Source organism: Pygoscelis adeliae, unplaced genomic scaffold (genome assembly GCF_000699105.1).
Source record: "Pygoscelis adeliae isolate BGI_AS28 unplaced genomic scaffold, ASM69910v1 Scaffold160, whole genome shotgun sequence".
In the NCBI taxonomy this organism is placed as follows: Eukaryota; Metazoa; Chordata; class Aves; order Sphenisciformes; family Spheniscidae; genus Pygoscelis; species Pygoscelis adeliae.
The window spans coordinates 838664-857599 of NW_008824035.1; the positions used below are offsets into that span (position 1 = coordinate 838664).

General features: G+C 34.4%; 1 protein-coding gene across 1 annotated transcript in view; it reads right to left on the reverse strand.

The window, feature by feature from the left end:
* Positions 1-18936, reverse strand: part of DNAH7 (dynein, axonemal, heavy chain 7) — a 130375-nt gene that overhangs the window by 93393 nt on the left and 18046 nt on the right. Inside the window, exons 15-21 of the mRNA XM_009332767.1 lie at positions 15265-15489; positions 13786-13932; positions 12491-13176; positions 9922-10108; positions 4390-4583; positions 3022-3220; positions 1384-1524 (exon numbers count right to left, since the gene is read on the reverse strand). Of these exons, the coding sequence (XP_009331042.1) occupies positions 1384-1524; positions 3022-3220; positions 4390-4583; positions 9922-10108; positions 12491-13176; positions 13786-13932; positions 15265-15489 (1779 nt within the window). The remainder of the gene's footprint in view (positions 1-1383; positions 1525-3021; positions 3221-4389; positions 4584-9921; positions 10109-12490; positions 13177-13785; positions 13933-15264; positions 15490-18936) is intronic.

Sequence of the window (18936 nt, forward strand, 5' to 3'; positions counted from 1 at the left end):
AAGGCTTGATACAGACCAGAACAAGAGCTTTTGTCTATGCTCAGAATTCTATAACAAACATTCCCAAAAGCAAATTAATTTAAAATTAACTCTTGCTTAACTTCCTCTTTTATTCACTAACAACATTAACTACAGACTCATTAAGGTGAGGTTGGCTTTCTTTTTTTTTTTTAATCTAAAATCTCTAAGATTAGAATTCCTGTCTCTCTTTCCTGAAAGTCTTTCACCGATTAAGGATAAATGGTGTACAGTATGTAGAAGCATTATTTCTTTCCCCAGGAAACTGAGGATCTCCTTTATTACTGGGAAAAGAAAATATTTCCAGATCTTTTTCAAATCTTCCAATCTTTTGCAAGATTTACTCCTTGTATTAGTCCTCTTCTTCCTTTAATTCCCTCTTCCAAGACACTCAGAAGCTTCTTTTTCTTGCATGTCAGAAGTGCAGCTGCTCAAAAAAGCCACTATTACTAGGAACCATTGCTTCAACTTGTGAATAAGCAGAAAGTGTTACACAGCCTTAAAATACTGCTCCATATTTGGATTAAAGATTAGGTTTAGCTTTGTGTTTAGCTCAGCTATATATGGACAGGGAGAATCCAAAATACAGTACTGTAGAAGTTCCTTCGATTGATACCATGTCATTGCAAAAAATAGGAACGAAAAGAAGAGAGTATCATGAAGTATCACAAAGTTATAACTTTATGTGTAACTGTGAAAAACTTGATGTTTCTTTCTGTCCAAACACCAGAGAATGAAAATCTAGTTGCCTTATCTGATGGTGGCAATTCTGGAACACTTCCAAATACAACAGGTGAGACCATTAAGCCTTAGAGATAAACAGAAGAAAGGTTCTACAGAACACATATCCTGAATCTTAATTCAATGCCTTAAGGACCTTTATTCCCACTAGCATTAACTAATAGATTATAAGTTCTGTATCAGTCAGGCATATGTATTCAATATTTGACAAGGGTGAGGATGGTATATATCTTCTAATGCTAGTCCTAGCCCATCTTCAAAAAAAGCACTAAACGTTAATGAAATTAAGTTAGACTTCCGAACCAGAGACAAACAGACAAGCTATGCTGGTCCATACCACCTGAATACACCACTGGGCTGCTTTCACAGAAACACGTAATCTACATGTTCAGCTAAAAAGACTGCACTCTGACATAGTGCAGAAGCATTGGTGCCTATATCCAAAAGGAAATATTACCTTCAAAGTCTTTAAAGATCTACCTGAAATGTGATCCTTGAAGTAGATACTCAAAAGATTAACTATTATATTGAACACCTATTCATCCAAAAACATTATTACGAAAGGTCTGAGTTACTACTGAATTATATCAATTTGACATAAATTTAAATTTAAAATATTCTTACCGTTTGGCCATTTCTAATAGACATCTGTACTTGCATTGTCCAGAAAGTTTGGGATACACAAAGAACTGTTTGTCCAGGCCACTCTCTTACCCAATTAACACGTGGAGTTTTCAGATAAGCTTCAAGTGCATCCCCAATGACCTAGAGAGGAAAAAGCACACTCTAACTACATGTGAAAACAGGTAACGTTCAGCTTTAGAATTAATTTAGGTTAGGTTGTATTACTGAGAATAAAAAATAAGTCAGGGTCTAGATTGAGCCTCAAATTCAACTCTATAATACTGACATCTTGCAAGCAGATCTCTCAACAAAGCTCAAAACCCCAAAATGTCATAATATGAACAAAGTGATCACACAAAATTTCTGAGAACTGATTTCACAACACATTCTAAAATGATTCTTGCCATCAGATACTTAAAATTTTCTAGCTCCATCTACAATGAAACTAGAAAACAAGTATAAATATAGTTAGAAGTAACAACCCAAACTGAAAGTTTTTTCATCTATTCATTCTAGTAAAAACCCAGAGCTTTTAATTTTGCAGATCATAATATTTAAACTTATACCTAAACTTACACCTAACTTCAAGTGTATTTTCTAATAATAGAATGATTAACCCGGTTCTAGCGCCACTCAACGATAATCTCAATGAAATCAAAACTTGCACTGGAAAAAAAACTTCCAGTCTATACCAACAGGTTATTTTCCTGCCATTAACAAAACCCAAGCAAGAATAAAGTCTTATTATCAAAAACTCCTCAATAAATTTAGATGGCCTCTCAGACAAGCAGGGTAAACTACCTGAGTGAAAATCTGCCATTTGTTTTGCGGTTCCAAGCCTCTTTGCTTTTAACAATTTATACACACAACAGCATCAATTAAAAAAAAAAATACATCTATGAGGGAAAAATGTGTCCGTATTGACATTAAAACTATGTAAATGCTATCTGTTTCAGACCATTATAAAAGTAGTCAAGGCTAAATGCAGACAAATGGTGCTTAACCATTTCTTATTGACACAGCTCAGTTTGTCCATGTCTGATATGCACCAAATGCATTGGGTTATTCACTTTCTTCTGTACTGATATGCCACTACAATAATTAAACTGTTGTACTGTAAGACAGTGTCAGGGAAAGCGTGTGCACATTTAGTTACCTCACTTGACATTGAAAAGGGCCACGAAAAAGACGACGACAGAGATGGTTAATAAATATATGACACAATGATGAGATGCTGTAAAGACTAGAATGATACAATGTGAAAAGAAGAGTTAAGGGTCTTGATTAAGGCAGTCATAAATTAAGAGGAACATTAAAAAAAACCCATGGGCAATCTTTCAGTTTAAACTTGTCCCTTAATACGACATCAAGTGTAGAACAATCTCTGGCAAAAGAATCCTTGGCGCAAACGTTTTTGACTACACTATTTAATTTTAAAGAATTTTAGAGAATTTTACAACCAGAAATTGACACCAGAACTAAAAAAAAAGACATAACCTTTACAGACTAAATTCATTGTTTTAATGTTCATGCTAGGTGCAAAGAATAAAAAGTGATTCCAGTATATGTTAGTGTTTACTGAAGAAATCAATGCTGAATGACATTAGCCTAGAAAATTAAGAGGTTAGGACTTGTTACCTTGTGGACAGACTTCAGCATAGCTGCCTCCAGTTCAACCAGCCATTTTTCAACTTGACCTCTAGCTTCTGATGTCGAGATTGTCTCTATGAGTTCCACAGTCTCTCCTTCACTACTTTTAATGTGTGTAATATCTAATACATCAGTAAATTCCACTCTTGCAATTCCTTCAAAACACTTTTTCAAGTGAGGTTGTACTCTAGAAAACAAAACTAGTATTAAACAGCTTCCGACTATTTTTTTCTTGCCAATACTACCAAAGATGACCTATTTTTTTTTAAAAGAAAATTCTGAATAATTTACTTAAAAGATCATTTTAAGTTTGTTAAAATGATACTCAACAATAATTCTTGTGTACTACCCCCCTGCAAGATGCCTACCACAGTATTTTTTGAAGATCAGTTTAAATATGTAAAATATTACTTATAGTCTGTAATATATAAACCAGTAAGGATAAACAAGTATTCTTTCTTTAACTGTTAATCCACCTACAGTACATAAAATTCCATTATTTATGCCATCCCAGCAAACTATAGTAAACATTAAGAAATTTGAGTAAAGCAACCAAGTACAACCTTAACACAATAGCTTGTAAAAAACAAAAAAAAAACCTTTAAGATTTTTTTCCCTCACGAGATCTCTTGCCCTCTTCGTTGCACTGTATGAATATTTCTCTGTGACTGAGCTGGCATTTTATTATTTATTTTCATTCTTATTTTTGCATGACCTTGCACTGCATTCACTGCATGCTATCAAGTTTGCATATTGGGAATCAAACCCCAGTTCCGCTGCTTATAGCAAAGGCTATTGCTTAACAAGATAGCTTCTGCAGAAATCTTCGTAGAGTTAATTCCACTCAACATAAGAAGGACTTATAATTCCTTCAGTATAAGAAGGACTTATACTGAGTTATAATTTTTGCAGTTTAACCCTGAATGAGGTTGGGGAGTAGAAATCCCAGAGAGAGTTAAAACATGGCAAAAACCTTCTGAAATACTTTAATTAGGACTGCCCCTAAAAACGTAAAACTCAAATCAGTGGTATGCAGGTTCCATCTGATATTCAGTTTTCTACTGGGAAAGATCAGGTATGTTAATTTCACCATGAATTACTATATGGACTTCTGATTCTTCTGAAAACCAGTGTATGGAAGGGTTACTAGTTTAGAAAACGCAACTGAGTTTAATTACCCATATTAAAAATTACTCTGAGTTCACCTATCAGAAAATCTAACCAAGTAGATACTTATACCATAACTGTCAGTGAGAAGGAAAAAAAAAAAAAGTGTTCTGGGCTCAGAGAAACAATGTGACCAGACTATCTGCATGCACTGCGAGTCAAAAATACATCTATTAAATATTACCATACCGAGTAGGATCTTTGGTCTCTGAAAGAATCTCAAGGAGTTCATCATTAGATAAAAAAAAGAATCTGGGGAAAAACAAGCGCTTCTTCTCTAGGTATTCATTAAGTCCCTTGAGAATTAGCTCCAGAAATTCATTGCACTTCCTCAGTTTTTCCAACATCTTGTCTATTATTACTACTGTCAGCACATGTTTGTCCTGGAAAAGAAATTATTCCAGATAAAAATGTTAATGCCTTCTCAAGTAAATCACCACATAGCACTGCAGGAAGTCTTAAGCAAAATGAATCTTTGTTTCAAATTCTGCTTTACTCAAACCACTGTCAAGGTTACAATTTACTAACCTTCTTCATTGCCATAGTTCACTGGAAAAGTAGTTAGGCAGTTGCTACTAAAATAAATTTTTCAAAACATGAACTATTATTTTTGAAAATAGTTTTCAAAACAGGATCAATTCATCAAACAGCACAACCCCCATCATTCTGTTGGAGCAACATCAATTTACACTGGCTAGTCAATTGGATTATGTAATTAAGCAGCATGAACAATTAAAACATCTTGATGGATTTTTAGAAGTGTACATTTATGACAACAATGCAGTCACACATTTTAAGTGGTAATCATCTATCAGTGTTCAATGCAAAAAAATTATCTTTTCTTCCATATAAAATATATAAATATATACGTGAGATTATAAGTATTAAGATGGCAAAGTTGTATGTAGGAAACACCAACACTTCAGTACTAACTAGTAATGTGATCTGAAAAAAGGTATTCTCTGATCCTTATACGTTTAACTAGCTAAATACATGTTTAAAGATTTTTGCTAGCAAAACGTGAAAAGTTATACTCGCTTTAAGAATATAAAAAAAAATATATTTTTACTTCTTTTTATAATGGTAAAAGATTATAACATCTTTTTATATTAATATATAAAAGTATAAAAACACCTGTCAAGATACACTATTGGATAAACACTGGGTTTCTTATATTTATACACTGTGTAGATGAAAAATATATATTAAGACATACAGTGCTTTCCAAATTCTTTCTAGTGCTTTCCAAATTAATCTCTCAAGTTAAATGAATGTAAATGCTTAGAAAAGCTACTGCGTAAGATGAAAGTTATCTCAATTAATAAAAATACAAAAAAGATTTTGCAAACCTAAAGGTTGCCAAGCTAAGAAGCTTTAAAGAAATATAGTTGTCTGAACACCAGGTTCTAGCATTTAATATGGCTTATGACCAATTTATAGCCTAATCATCATTACATTTTTTAATCTTCCTCACCAAGTATGGGGTTTTGGGAGCAAAACGAGAGACACATTGAAAAGTAGGAAATTATGCAGATTTATGACTGAGGAAGTCAAACCAAGCAAATGCTTCTACTCAGTTCCAGTATGGGCTTGGGCTCATCTGTGACTGAATTTATTCTAGTTCAGTTCTAGTTCTGGCTTGTGCCAGTACATTAACTGACTTGTTAACTGTGAACTGATTCAAACCCGTTCATGTTGCAATACATAGTGTTCTATAATGACAAAATCCTGGCCAGGAAATGGAGAGTGATAAATCCCAATCCCCTGCTCTACTTCCCAAAATCTGGGAACACAGTTTCTGCCATAGCTTCTCCTTTACCACCTAAATCAGACTGCATTTCCCTGGAATTTGAATGGGGCCAGAATGACCACAGGTGAGATGGAAACAGAGCTAACCAGAAATGTTATTCAACCCTTAGGTCCCCTCTGCTCTGCCCAGTGAGTCTGCACTTGTAATCACATAGCATTGAACACATATCCAGGATTAAAATTAAAAAAGACACAGGTATATCCAACCATAAGAAACACCGAAGAGACTGGCAGGGAGAATTTCAGACTAGTGAATCTGCTGAGGGCTTGTAAGAACTGCTGACAGTAACAACAAAGAATACTCCCAACAATGGACAGCAGAAATCAAAGATGTACCCAGACTATATCCACTAGGAACAATTTTGTCAGAGCCCGTTACAAATACAGAATGTCCCACTCAGAAAAGTCCCTGATAGGGTTTGCAGAACAACAGAGTCTCACAGAGCAGAAGCATGGTTGACTCATGTTGCAAGGGACAGATGAGGAGAGACAGGCTAGACTGCTTGTGCAAAGCCCAGAAGGTGCAAAAGGTATCTGTAAGAAACAAACCCCTCACAGGATGACAACGCAGATTTGACCCAGTAACCTGATTATTCAGCTTCAGTTTGGAGAATTTGATAATAAATTCCAAGTTAGTTTCAGTTCAAAAATTCGTAACATTTTGAAATTATTTGCAATGTGCATTCACCTTTCATTCAATTCCCTGCTCATGTTACACATATACTTCCAATCTACTGAAAAAAAACCAGAATTGTATGTTTATCTAATTGTTCTTCATGGGGATGCACCTCCCTAATACAATAATCATAGTGTTCCTTTGTACATGAAATACATTTACCCTATGTTACTTGCCTCTTGCATCATACCAAACCAGAACAAACTCAGTAACTACATATACTTTCAATCTATACATAGACAATTAAGCTGTCAGCATACAAACATAGTTCATAATTGGTTTTATAAAACAGTTTTTAATGCACAAAAAACCATATAACTATATGTTGTCAACAGAGAGGTTTTGTTCCCTTTCTTAGCATATTTATCATCAGCAAATAGAATAAGTGCAACTGGTAAAGCAAATCAGAGCTGTGTCGCCAGTTTTATAAATGGGATTCTTCCTGCTTGTTTTTTTTTTTTTTTAATAAGAAAAAGTCAGGAAAAAGAATAATTTATGCTTCAACATAGATTTCCTATTTACAGTTCTGCTAAGGCATGAATGAAAAAAAGGGAATGCCATCATTCTCAGTCATTCAAAACACCAGTGTAACTTATTTTGTCAGTGACGCTGTCAATGTCAATTAGGGGAAAAAACCTGTATCAATAAAATAGTATAAATCAAATGTATAAAAATACTTTGAATACCTTGTTAAAACACCATCACTAACTTTAGTTTCTAAATATATTTTTTTAACATATCAAAGGTTGTAGCCTGGGATTTTTTTTCTTGCCTTTTTTTTTTTTGCTTTCCTCCCCACAAAGACAGAAAAGCTTCCATATCCTAGATTTTTTTTCTAAATTTATGGGAAGTGGAAATTAAACCACTAAGTAATTTAACCCTCATTAACATGCATTGCTTACATTAGATATTTAAAATGAAGGAATAATATATGATTATTCAAATTTGTGATGAAAAGCTAAGCAAATATAGGAATTTTACAATGCAATAGCATATAAATGCAAAAAAGCACGAACAGACTCAAGTTAGCTTTATGCTTTAAGAAAGACCATTCTTATAGACTGGGGAAGAGCATTCTTTTAAGCCATGAAACTCAAACATTGCATTTGCAGAAACAGAGTGCCATCTTCTGGAAAATAATGCCTACTTGTTTAGCCAAAATCAACTTTAGATTGTTAAACTTCTATTCTGGCATTTACACTCTCCTGTACAAACAAAAGATGATTCTTTTTTCTGCCAGTGATAACACATATCACATTCAAAAAATACTTTGTATTTGATTAGCACTGAATATCTGAATTAGAAGATTTTATCAAAACAGATCATTCAGCACACGATGTTCAAAAATATAATACTCAACAAAATTCTGAAATTCATGCCTTTTATTTTTTCCCAATTTCTTCCCCAAATTGAATACTATTGATTTCATAGCTCTATGGGATAAATTCCTGATTTTCTTCTAAATCAGAAGAAAGAAAAACAGAGAAAGAAGGCAGGGGGAGTGTAAGACAGAAGGAGAAAAAGAGAGAGGGAGGGAGAGAAAGGGAAGGAGAAAGAATAAAAAGATTAAAAAATGAAAATTACTTTTAAGTGATCAAGGTGAATTGCCAGAAAATGAAGCAAATGCTTCTTTTTGTACACTACACATTTTGTGTACTCCTACATTAAGACCATCTCTGCAATGTGGAAAGAGCTCAGACCAAAAGCTTTTAGACTGAGTGAAGATTTTAGCATTTGTCCTGATGACATAATGGATCTCTGAAAGTTCTGCAAAGGCATGAGACAGATGAAAACAAAGCTTCTAATTTTTTCCTTCAAATGACAACCTTATATCCCTACCCTGGAAAACAGTGGACTTCATAAATCTTCTCAAGTCTGTTGAATAGTTTAGTAAACCCACTTTAAAAAATATTAAAAATGCTACATCCTACTAGAAATGTCCTTGATATTAGGGAACTTTTTCAGAATGAATGCAGTTTTCTCCAACCATTATGAGAATCATTAGAATTACATAATAGGATTAGCAGAATTACTAGGTAACTGGTTATTCCCTGAGGAACAGAATTTGTGTAGAGCATGCATTCAGACCACTGATCATGTAACTGCTGAAGAATCAGCTGTGCCAGTTTCAGATGTTACCTCTTCCCTTACTAGTACCACCTCTTTGCTAGAACCTATTGCCCTCTCAACAGAGTCAGCAGAAGAGATTGTATGAGTGTTCATCCAGTTAGGCTGGCAAATATAGCCAATCTAACCCAATCCAAGGCTGAGAACATCTAACTACTGAAGCAAAGAGCATTCATATAATCTCATCAATTGATCCTAATAATGGTGCTAACTTCCGGAAAGGGTCAAAGATGAAGCAGATTGGCAAGACTGTAGCACTTTGAACTGCCAGAGGCCTGCAGTGATGGTGTCTGACAACTGCCTTAGGTACTGATGTACAGTAGATCAGAACAGTACTTTTGAAGCAAGTTAAATATCTAAACAGTTTAAAGTTATAGAGGTGTCTCTACCATTCAATATGCAAATACACAGCATTTTTCAAAAAAAAAAAAAAAGAGGAACAATCGGCGTCAAATTTCATTGATTCATGTCGATTGACGTACAGTGCCAGGATCATCATTGCTATGTTACTTTGTTTTGTATGCTGCTTAATTTTACTCACCAGAATGGCACGCGGCCTATGAGAAGAGGTTGGGAGAGCTGGACCTGTTCAGCTTCGTGAAGTGGAAATTAAGGTAGAATTTAACTGTAGCCAGGAACTACATGAAGGGCAATTGAAATAAAAAACAAAGCCAACTTCTCAGCAGTGACAGTTGAGCAACAAGGGCCAACAACCACAAATCTTTGCTTGGGACGTTCAGCTTGGACATTGGGGAAAAAGTTATTCACTAGGAAGGTACCACAACACTGAAGTCTCTGGAGGTAACCTGCAAGAAATCTCTGTCCTTGGAGATTTTTGAAATTTGTCTAAACAAAGCTGTGGCTGACCTGATGTAGTCGTGGCAAAAGTTCTACTTTTAGAAAGAAGTTAGACTAACTGAACTCCAGTGGCCCCTCCCAATCAATGCTTCTATGAATCTATGTGAAACAGTTCTGGAAAATAATTTTTAAAAGAATCTAAGAAAGGAGGCTAAGATGAAACAGAACAGATTACTGTGTTATCAGAAGCAATTTTTGGTTTTGGTACATACTACAAATTCACTCTGTATTCTTAAGACAGCAGTACTTACCTGAAAAACTGATTTCATTAAGTCTTTCCATGTCTTAACCACAGTACTGAACTGTCTACTTTCCTCAGGCATCTGAGCCATGATGTCAGGAGAACTGAAAATTGGCTCCAAATAAAGCCAAGTAGCCTGAACCTTCAGCCATTCATCCAGGATCTCCTGTACCAACAATAGCTTTCCTTCCCATTCCCTATAAAATAGCATTAGTTCAAATGCATTAATTGACGCTTCCAGTAAAACATTTCCAACAGACTGCTAAGATTTTTTTGGCGATTTGCATATTCAGCAGCAAGTGCAACAGGTATAAGTTTTAAGATTTCAGTGGAATATCATATCCACCTAGCCTAATTTCCTGCATAACAAAGTCCACGTTAATTTCTGCATCTGGATCATCTGTAAGGTTGATTGTAGGATTTCGTGAAGTAGGTTAATCCAGTAAACAGACTAACAGTATCAGGGAATAAACATAGCACACACTTTAGCATACAATAGTATCTGTGGACAAATTCACTTCAATTGAGTATGTAATCTGGTTTCTGGCATACACCAAAGCCCAGACTATTATTTCTAACTGTTTGCTAGGCTGAGATGGCAAAGACAGACATTAAAGTAACCTAAACTACTAAACCAAAAATATGTAGACATTATCCTAAAAAGACATGTGGTCTTAATCAAAAGATTTCAAGTACTAGAGTAAATAATCCAATGGTTAAGTCACATTTTATTTCTGACTTCAAATTCCAAGTGTGGATGTTGAACACATTTGTCTGATAGATTAAAGAGTCTTTCAATACTACTGCACACCACTATGGATACACAGTATTATAATTCAATAGATATTCAGTCTTTCCTTTTCATAGCCAAAAATTCAAGATCCTTTAGTCTATCATTTTTTTTAAGTCTCCTCAATTTTTCTGCATAATTTTAAAATTATTAACACCACCATCTGACACTTCTTACTATCTCACCAATATCAGACAGATATACCAATGACATTAGAGAACTGATAATTTCTAGTTCACTAACATAAGCAATTTGAAAAAAATATATAAGAATAAAATGCTAGTTATAATCCTATAGTAAGTGCATATATTCTTCTTTCCTGTATAAAACCAGTGAGTATCATTTTTAACAACTCACATACCACTGGACAGTATAGATAGAATTTTTATTAAAAGTGCATGCTGTTAAAATATATATTGTATAAACGAACAATGGCAATAATTTTCTCAATGAGACACTCATACATGGGCTGCACTGAGTTCTGTAAAATAATGTGCGTGAAAACATACTTAACTTCTTTCTTCCTTCATTTACCTGCCACAGATTCTAAACAACAGACCGCTTCGCTTGCATGTACCTTCTCCTCTACCCAAAGTCCCTCTTTTATCTTTCAGGTATTGGTATTTCATCTCTGGTGATTTTGCTTCTACCAAGAGGTAGAGAAAAATGCAGCTTTCCAAGAGGAAAGTTAGGCAGGTCAGTTGCTTACACCAAAAATACACAAAAATTAAGATGAGGAATTTGGAATAATCCCTGGCAGCAATCCAGAATTCTACATGCTTTGTTGGGTTATTGAGAAAGCAACCATTGTGTGATGACAATACCTTGTACTATTACAAATGCTGTCAGTCACCAAAAAACTCTGATGAAATCACCATGGTGTGCTTACTCTTTTTAAATAGGCAAAACCTACCATTTTACATTAATAAGGAAGGAACTCTTATACTACAGTACAGTAGTAATTACAGAATTAATACTTACTGGAATGTACATGTATGTATATGTACTTAGGTATTCACATTTATTGAGTATGTGCTGAAATCTGAAATACATTTTTGCCGGTTCATGGGAATTTGGAGGTACCTATATAGCTAGGTAATTATAGCCAAACTTTAGATGAAAGATTTTTGTTTTTCCACAATATGGCTATGTTTGGGGGATTTAAGAAGCAAGTAAAGTATTTATTGAGGAAAAAGACAAAATCAGATTAAAATCTATGCTCAAAGACAGAAGTACAGAATTTTTAACATGCAATGCTAAGTTTTGGAATTTAGTTTTCTGCATTAGAAAAAAAAAAAATCTTTCATCACTTCCCTGAAATTTGTCTTGTTTTCATTTTCTTCATCTCCCTTACAGAAGCCCTAACATTTTTAATTGTTGAAGAGCTAAAAGATTCAGTAGCTTTATAATTTAGGTAGAAAGTTTAGACTATATTCTCTTAGTCTACAACCTTTCCATCTATACCTCAGATATGTTTTATCTGGTAAAACAAAGGTAATGTTATGATGCATCTGGTGCTTTAAGTACCAGAGCGCATTAAAAATGTTTAACCATGTCTCCAATGCATTAGCACTTCCCATTTCCTTAACTAAAAGTAAAAGTCAGCTTTATGGGATTAAGTAGTGTGTAGCTAACATGGGACAAAAGCTTAGCCCTTTAAAATGTGATTAATTCACTGCTTAAGGAGAACAAACAAAAGCATTTGAAGTCCCTATGCTTTAGATTAAGCAGGAAAGATTTCTTATTTGGTAACATTACTTGATGACTTTCTATTAGAAAAAAAAATTACCTTATTCTCTTTTCATAATGCTTAATGAATGGAGATCCTCTCATAGTCTGAGTTTTGACAATGTGGTCATCCAATAACATCTGAATATCATCTACAGATGACAAAATATGGGTTCCTGTTTCTCTATAGGCAAGAAGAGTGAATTCCATTTGATCCCATTCAGAAATCATTTTCGTTAAAGCTTTCTCAAGCGAATGTTCTTTGCTGGCTGTTTCACTGATGGTCTCAAACTTTTCTAGGAATGGTTCTAGATGCAAGTTAATATATGACAAGACATTTGAGTCTTCAGAAGGAGACAGTGGTAAACCAGCAATTTTTGACATCTCTTCCCAGTGCCTTTCTTGCAAACCAGGATTGCAAATCACCTGGATTAGAGGAATGTGGCATCTGAATTCCTCTACTTTTGATTTAACCTGTCTTGTTATTGCTAATGCATTTGGAGAATTGTGGAAGGCTTTTTCTAGTTTATACAGTCCATGCCAGTAGTTTCCTACATCTACCTCTACTTTGTCTGGATTGACTTCTGTAAATGATCCCTCTGTCCAGTCTTTGTGTCTTCTGTTGAATTCAACAGTCATATCATAGAGACGAAGATACGGAGCAAGAGTATTCCGGATGTTTTTATGCTGAGGGTACTGAGATACTGGCCATCCAAAGGACTCTTCTTCTGAATTAAACTGATCAATCTGTTGAGACATAAATGAGGTCTGAAATACAAAGAAAGTTGTCCATGATACCCCATCCTTACCACAGGGATTAGGGAGGTTTTCTGGTGTCTTCAACAGGCTTCAAATTAAGTTTTGAGTTACTAAACCAATCTATTATGTAATTGCTGCCATTGACTGCAGTTAAGGCAATCTTTAACAGTAACAGCTCAGCATTCATGCTAGTCAATAGAGGAATATAGTCAGAGGTTTAAAATGGTACCTGGGCATTCCTCTATAACTTGCAGTACCATGGAGGCTTTAACAGACAGGAAGTAATAACGAGCATCAGGAATTGCACTTCCAAGAACATAATAGTATAATTTCTATGCAAACCTACGTAAACTTAATCCACTCTTTCACTACGCAAAGCGCTGCTGTATTAACTCAAGACTACATAGTAACAAATTACTGTGCCCAGTAAATCTGCAGTTTAAATTGCAAATCCCACAAAAATATTTCATAGCTGAATTAAGAATTATTTTGCCACACCTCGGTAACTGCATTACTAAGCAAACTGTTGGTTCTGATAACACAAATATTAACATTTACAATTTATACTATTGGACTAGTTTAGACTACAATCTGTACCTTATCAGCAGCAAGATCCAATTTTATATTTAATGCTTGAGCTTTCTTCAAATACCTGTTGACTTCCTGAATATCTCCAAATGTGCTAAGTTCTTCAACCTGCTTAGAATAGCTTTTCAGTTCCTCAACAAATTGTTCACAGCGTATCTAATTAAACATCAAGCAAGCATACAATAATTTTAAAAAATCACAATAAATTTCTGTAAAAAGAAGGAATAACTATTCTGATTTGCTATAGCAGAACACTTTATACTTGCAGAAAATCCAAGACATCCAATATATTTGCACATGAGTATCTATTCCAACCAAATTACAGAATTCGCCCTGAATCTTACTGTTACCTGCAGTGACTTATTAGGTTAACTGACAGACGCGACTTTGGGTTCTATGTCATAGGATATAGTTGGACATAGAAATTTCTGCTTTCTGTGATGGACATAGTCAGCGGGCTAATAATAGAAAGCTAAATTCAAATTCCTAGTGTATCTCAAATTAAAATAGAATAATAGGATTAATCAAATGACAAAGCTAAACAGTTTCACAAGGCAGAGGTGTCTCTTGTCTTAAAGCCACACAGTTCAAGGATAGCTTTTTCCTCATATATATGACTCCACAATACATTTCACATTAAGTATCAATAGCGGTCAATGTCTGAAACCAAGCATCAAATTATACAAAGCAATAACATGTTCCAAGATAACAGAGTCTATGCTGCACATTTATTTATAACACAGTAACACTTACCAGCTACTTCTTTAAACGTACTGCATAAACATAGAAGCTCACTATCTCAAAATACGTATGATCCAAGACAAAATTATGATGAGACTAAGGAGCACCAGAAAACCAAAACAGACAGCTATAGCGGCAGTAACTGTAACAGATCAGCAGCCTAGTAATTAGCAATCCTTGTGGTGAGACCCCATCACTTAGATAATATAACAAACTGTACTATAAAAGCCTAGTAAATATATTGAAAAATTCTATCAGAGATAAAATATATGTAAAGTATAAAACTACCTTATTTGACATTGTCCTAACAGCAAGATCACACTTACAAATTAACGGGGGTTTTTTTTGAGCTATCATAGAAATTTCATATACTGCCATTGACTCCAAAGGGACTGCTCATGTGCATAAATCAAGCCACGTACATGTCTTTAAAGGATCTACCTGAATTTTACTATTTCACATACAGACAACTTTCATCAGCATCACTGGAAGTTCTGTAACCAAAGAGCTTTCAGACTGCAAAATGTGAGATGTGGCTTGTCTTGCAGTACTCGTGGATATGTGAAAAGCAAATGAGTGGAAAGCAGGCAAAAATTAGTTAATATCAAGAATAATATAAAAACATAGTTCAAACTTCTTTTTAAATACATGGGAAAATAAAAGAGGTTATTCCATCCGTTATTTCATGTCCTATGTGCCATTCAAAATTAGTAGCTCAAGGATTTTTAAAATAGTGTCATTACAAACCTTAAGACCATCTTGAAATTGATCTGTTTTTTCTTTAATTATCCTTCTGTGCTCTTCAAAGATATCTGGCATTCGTGCATACCACTGAAAAACATTACTGTTCAGTCGAATGTCTGCTGGTGAAAAGTTGACACATTCTATCAGGAAAGCCACACAATTTAGAGCATCCACTAATTTCTGCCTCAATTCAAGCATGTCACGCGTTTCCACTTTCTGCATACAGGCCTGGGGAACAGAAATTAAAAAGGAAGACACTTTTTATATAATTTAATGCCAAAATAATGACTGAAGTAGTTAATATTTAACTTTAAAAGCTTATTTTTTACAAGGAAAATTAAATAAAATTAGAAATACGTGATCTGAAAAGGTGTTTATTTGGAATGGCATGGTATTAGCCATTTTTACAGCATATAATTTGCTAATACAACTACCTTACTAGCTATTTTATTGAATAAAACTCAAAAGAATAGGTGAAGCTGTATGTACACAGGTTTGGACTAACGGAAGCCAATCCAGACAGCCTGTTGCAGGTTTGGGAAAGAAAGCATGGTGCTACCGAGGAAAAATTAGTAAGAGAACTACAAGAGAAAAGAAGGACGGTTCAGAAAGGGAAGCACTGGATGGCCCAACGTAAGATTAGGTCTTCCCTAGCAGTAAGAATATAAGGAATATAGACAGCCACTATACTGCTCATTGTGATTAAAATAAAAATTACGTTGCTCTTTCAGATCTCAAGAGTTGGCAGTAAACTGCGTTGATACATGTAGCATTCTGTATGGTACTCTTAACAGAACAGCAACACAGCCCAGTTTAAACAATAATCCATAATGAAGCACTGTGAAAGCCTCTTAACAATGAAAGAGCTGTATTAGTAAAAATGTTGGCCAATTAGACAGATAAATAGTATACCAGTATATGTAAATATTACTTGATATCCATCAATTGAAGATACAGAAAAATTTAACATGATAATACAATGTGATATCACTGGAATCATTTTTAGGTAGGGATAAATTGTCCAGTAAATCTACGCTTCTGCTCTTTTAACAGCAGCTTCTATGCTTCATAATATACCCATTGCTATGGATCTAGAGAACATCTGGCTACTAAAAGAATACCCCAGACAAACACTGATAACATCTTTTCAGCAATGAGATAGAAGAACTATTAGAAGGGGTTTGATGCTGGTATAATACTACATGCTACACATGATAACATACAATTTGTTTGTTCTCCAACACAAAATTATAGCATAATATGTATGCATTTTAAAGGCACCATATTCTCAGATAGCACATAGTTCAACTTCCATACATTTTCCTTTTTACCTGAAAAAAATACTCCAGTTATATCCTACGTTAAACTTCACTGTAGCAAAAGTACAAATCACTCAGATCCAAATTCAGCCAACCACTCAGGCACCCAATTTATTTTAAGCACACACCTATATTCCACATATTTAATATTGGGCACATACATCAGAACTTCACTGAACAGCAAGACACTAAGACACGTTACATTTCAAGTGTGAATGTAAGTGCTTTGCTGAACGGGAGCCTGAATACATCAAAGGAACAGCAGGGTTTTGATTACAGAAGTGGTATTTGTAAGTGAGGAGATGGGATTTTACAGTTACCAAACTGCAAACCCTGCATCTGCTAAATTTTAAATGATCATTCAACAAAGGCTATAAAGGCAAAATTACTTTTTATAACTTCCCAATGAGTGCTTTTTAAAGTTTTCTTGTGAAGAATTAAATACATATTAAAGTTCCCTATATCTTAGGTTTCAACTCTTTGATTAGTTGAGGATATTAGGAATGGATATTGAGTCTTCCACATCTAATTTGATTGCTTGAATTTAATTCAGGAGAACCAAGACGTATTCGCCGTTTGACTACACTATCTGTTCAGAAGCCTGAAGAACACGCAGTCTAAATTTAATTCTACTGGCATGTTGCCCACACTACAGAAATTACTTGTTATCTGCTTACACTAGGCTAGATGGGGATAGAAATAAAACCATGCACTTATTCCAAGCCATTATATACAAACGCTTTGCTTTGTGAAAATTGGTGACAAAATTTCAATGTAATACCTATATTACTAACTAAATATCTGTATTACCAAAAGGCTCAATCAGCGTTCCAGCCAGCCACAGTGCTTGCTAGCATGCTCCCCTACAGCAGTGGTCTCCAAACTTTATCACACATCCTTATCAGTAAGAAATTTTTAAGCACACACCCCCAATATATGTATATTTATTTATAGATTATACACACATATTACTGTACTAACATGTTATGTACAACACAATAAAACATGCACAAAAAATAGAAATTAAAAAAGGATTAAATGAAGATGAAATAAATAATATTTTAAATTTTATTTATTAATTTTACAGAAACCTTTTTGCTTCCACTAATAATATTATATTATTATTATTTTTAGTGAAAGCAATGTGATTGAATATGCTTCATTAATCTTGATTTAATACTTTGAGATTCAGAGATTCAAAGGTCTGGTTCTAAGTTCAGTTTATTTCAATACTTCATTTTAATGGCTGTCATAGCTTAAAAAAAAACCCTCAAAGATACATAGATCCAAATGGAAGAATTGCATCATTGGCTGCGCTTAATAAATCATGATCCCATCCACCAATTATGCAAAGGTGTTTGTTGAAATTCATCTAGTAAATTTCCATCTTCCCTGATGTCACTCAGTTGTTCTTGCAAACTAACTGGAAGGTCTTACATTTTTGCATTTTTAACAAGAGAGTTCAAAACCCACAAATATTTTGTAAGATTTTTAAACAGGTTAGAAAACCCAGTTTCCAAGTTTTTAAAATGTACAAAAAATATGAGGTTTTATAGACAGGGACACAGTTTTCAGCAACAAAATCACATAACAATGGAAACGTTTCTAAACATCCATTTTTCAAAATGCTCTCTCCATAGCATGATTTTCTTCTGAAAAGCAGTTAATTTCTCACTCATTCTTAAAGACATCACCTTTACTTTGAAGGACAGATTAAGTGTCCTTATTTTACCAAAAATATCTGCTAGGTAGCATACTACTGACAGCCACCTGTCATCACAGAAAAGGTCAGCAAAATTAGGAACACTTGTCCTTTTGCAAAAGAAAAATGCATAACTCATTTTTAAGCTTGACAACTCTTTTAAAGGAATTTGCCACAAGATAACTAGCAAACCTCTCCGTGGATTTTCACGGTCACATCCCATCTCAATACAAACTATTATGAAGATTCTACTATTCGAAGATCCTGTTTTATAAAATTAACCACATTGATAACATCCTGTAGAACTTTATTTTGCTGCCATAGCATGTTCATGAATGATGCAGTGAATGAATTTCACGTGGTGCTATCTCCGTAACCTTATCCTGGAATCCTTTTTTTATTCTGGTCAAAGAAGCCAATCCCATCAGTGGTTACACTTGAACAGTTTTTCCATAAAGCACTGCTTTTATTGAAGAAATCATTTACTGTTGAGAATATATTTTCTCCAATACATCTTTTCTTTAGTGGCTCAGAAAAAGGTAGTTCTTCATGTATTTCATTATTGAAACAGAATCTGGCAAATACCATCAGCCAGCTGTGTAACAAATCTCCCACACTGTATGATTTGTTCTAATACTTGTTTCTACAAATCTT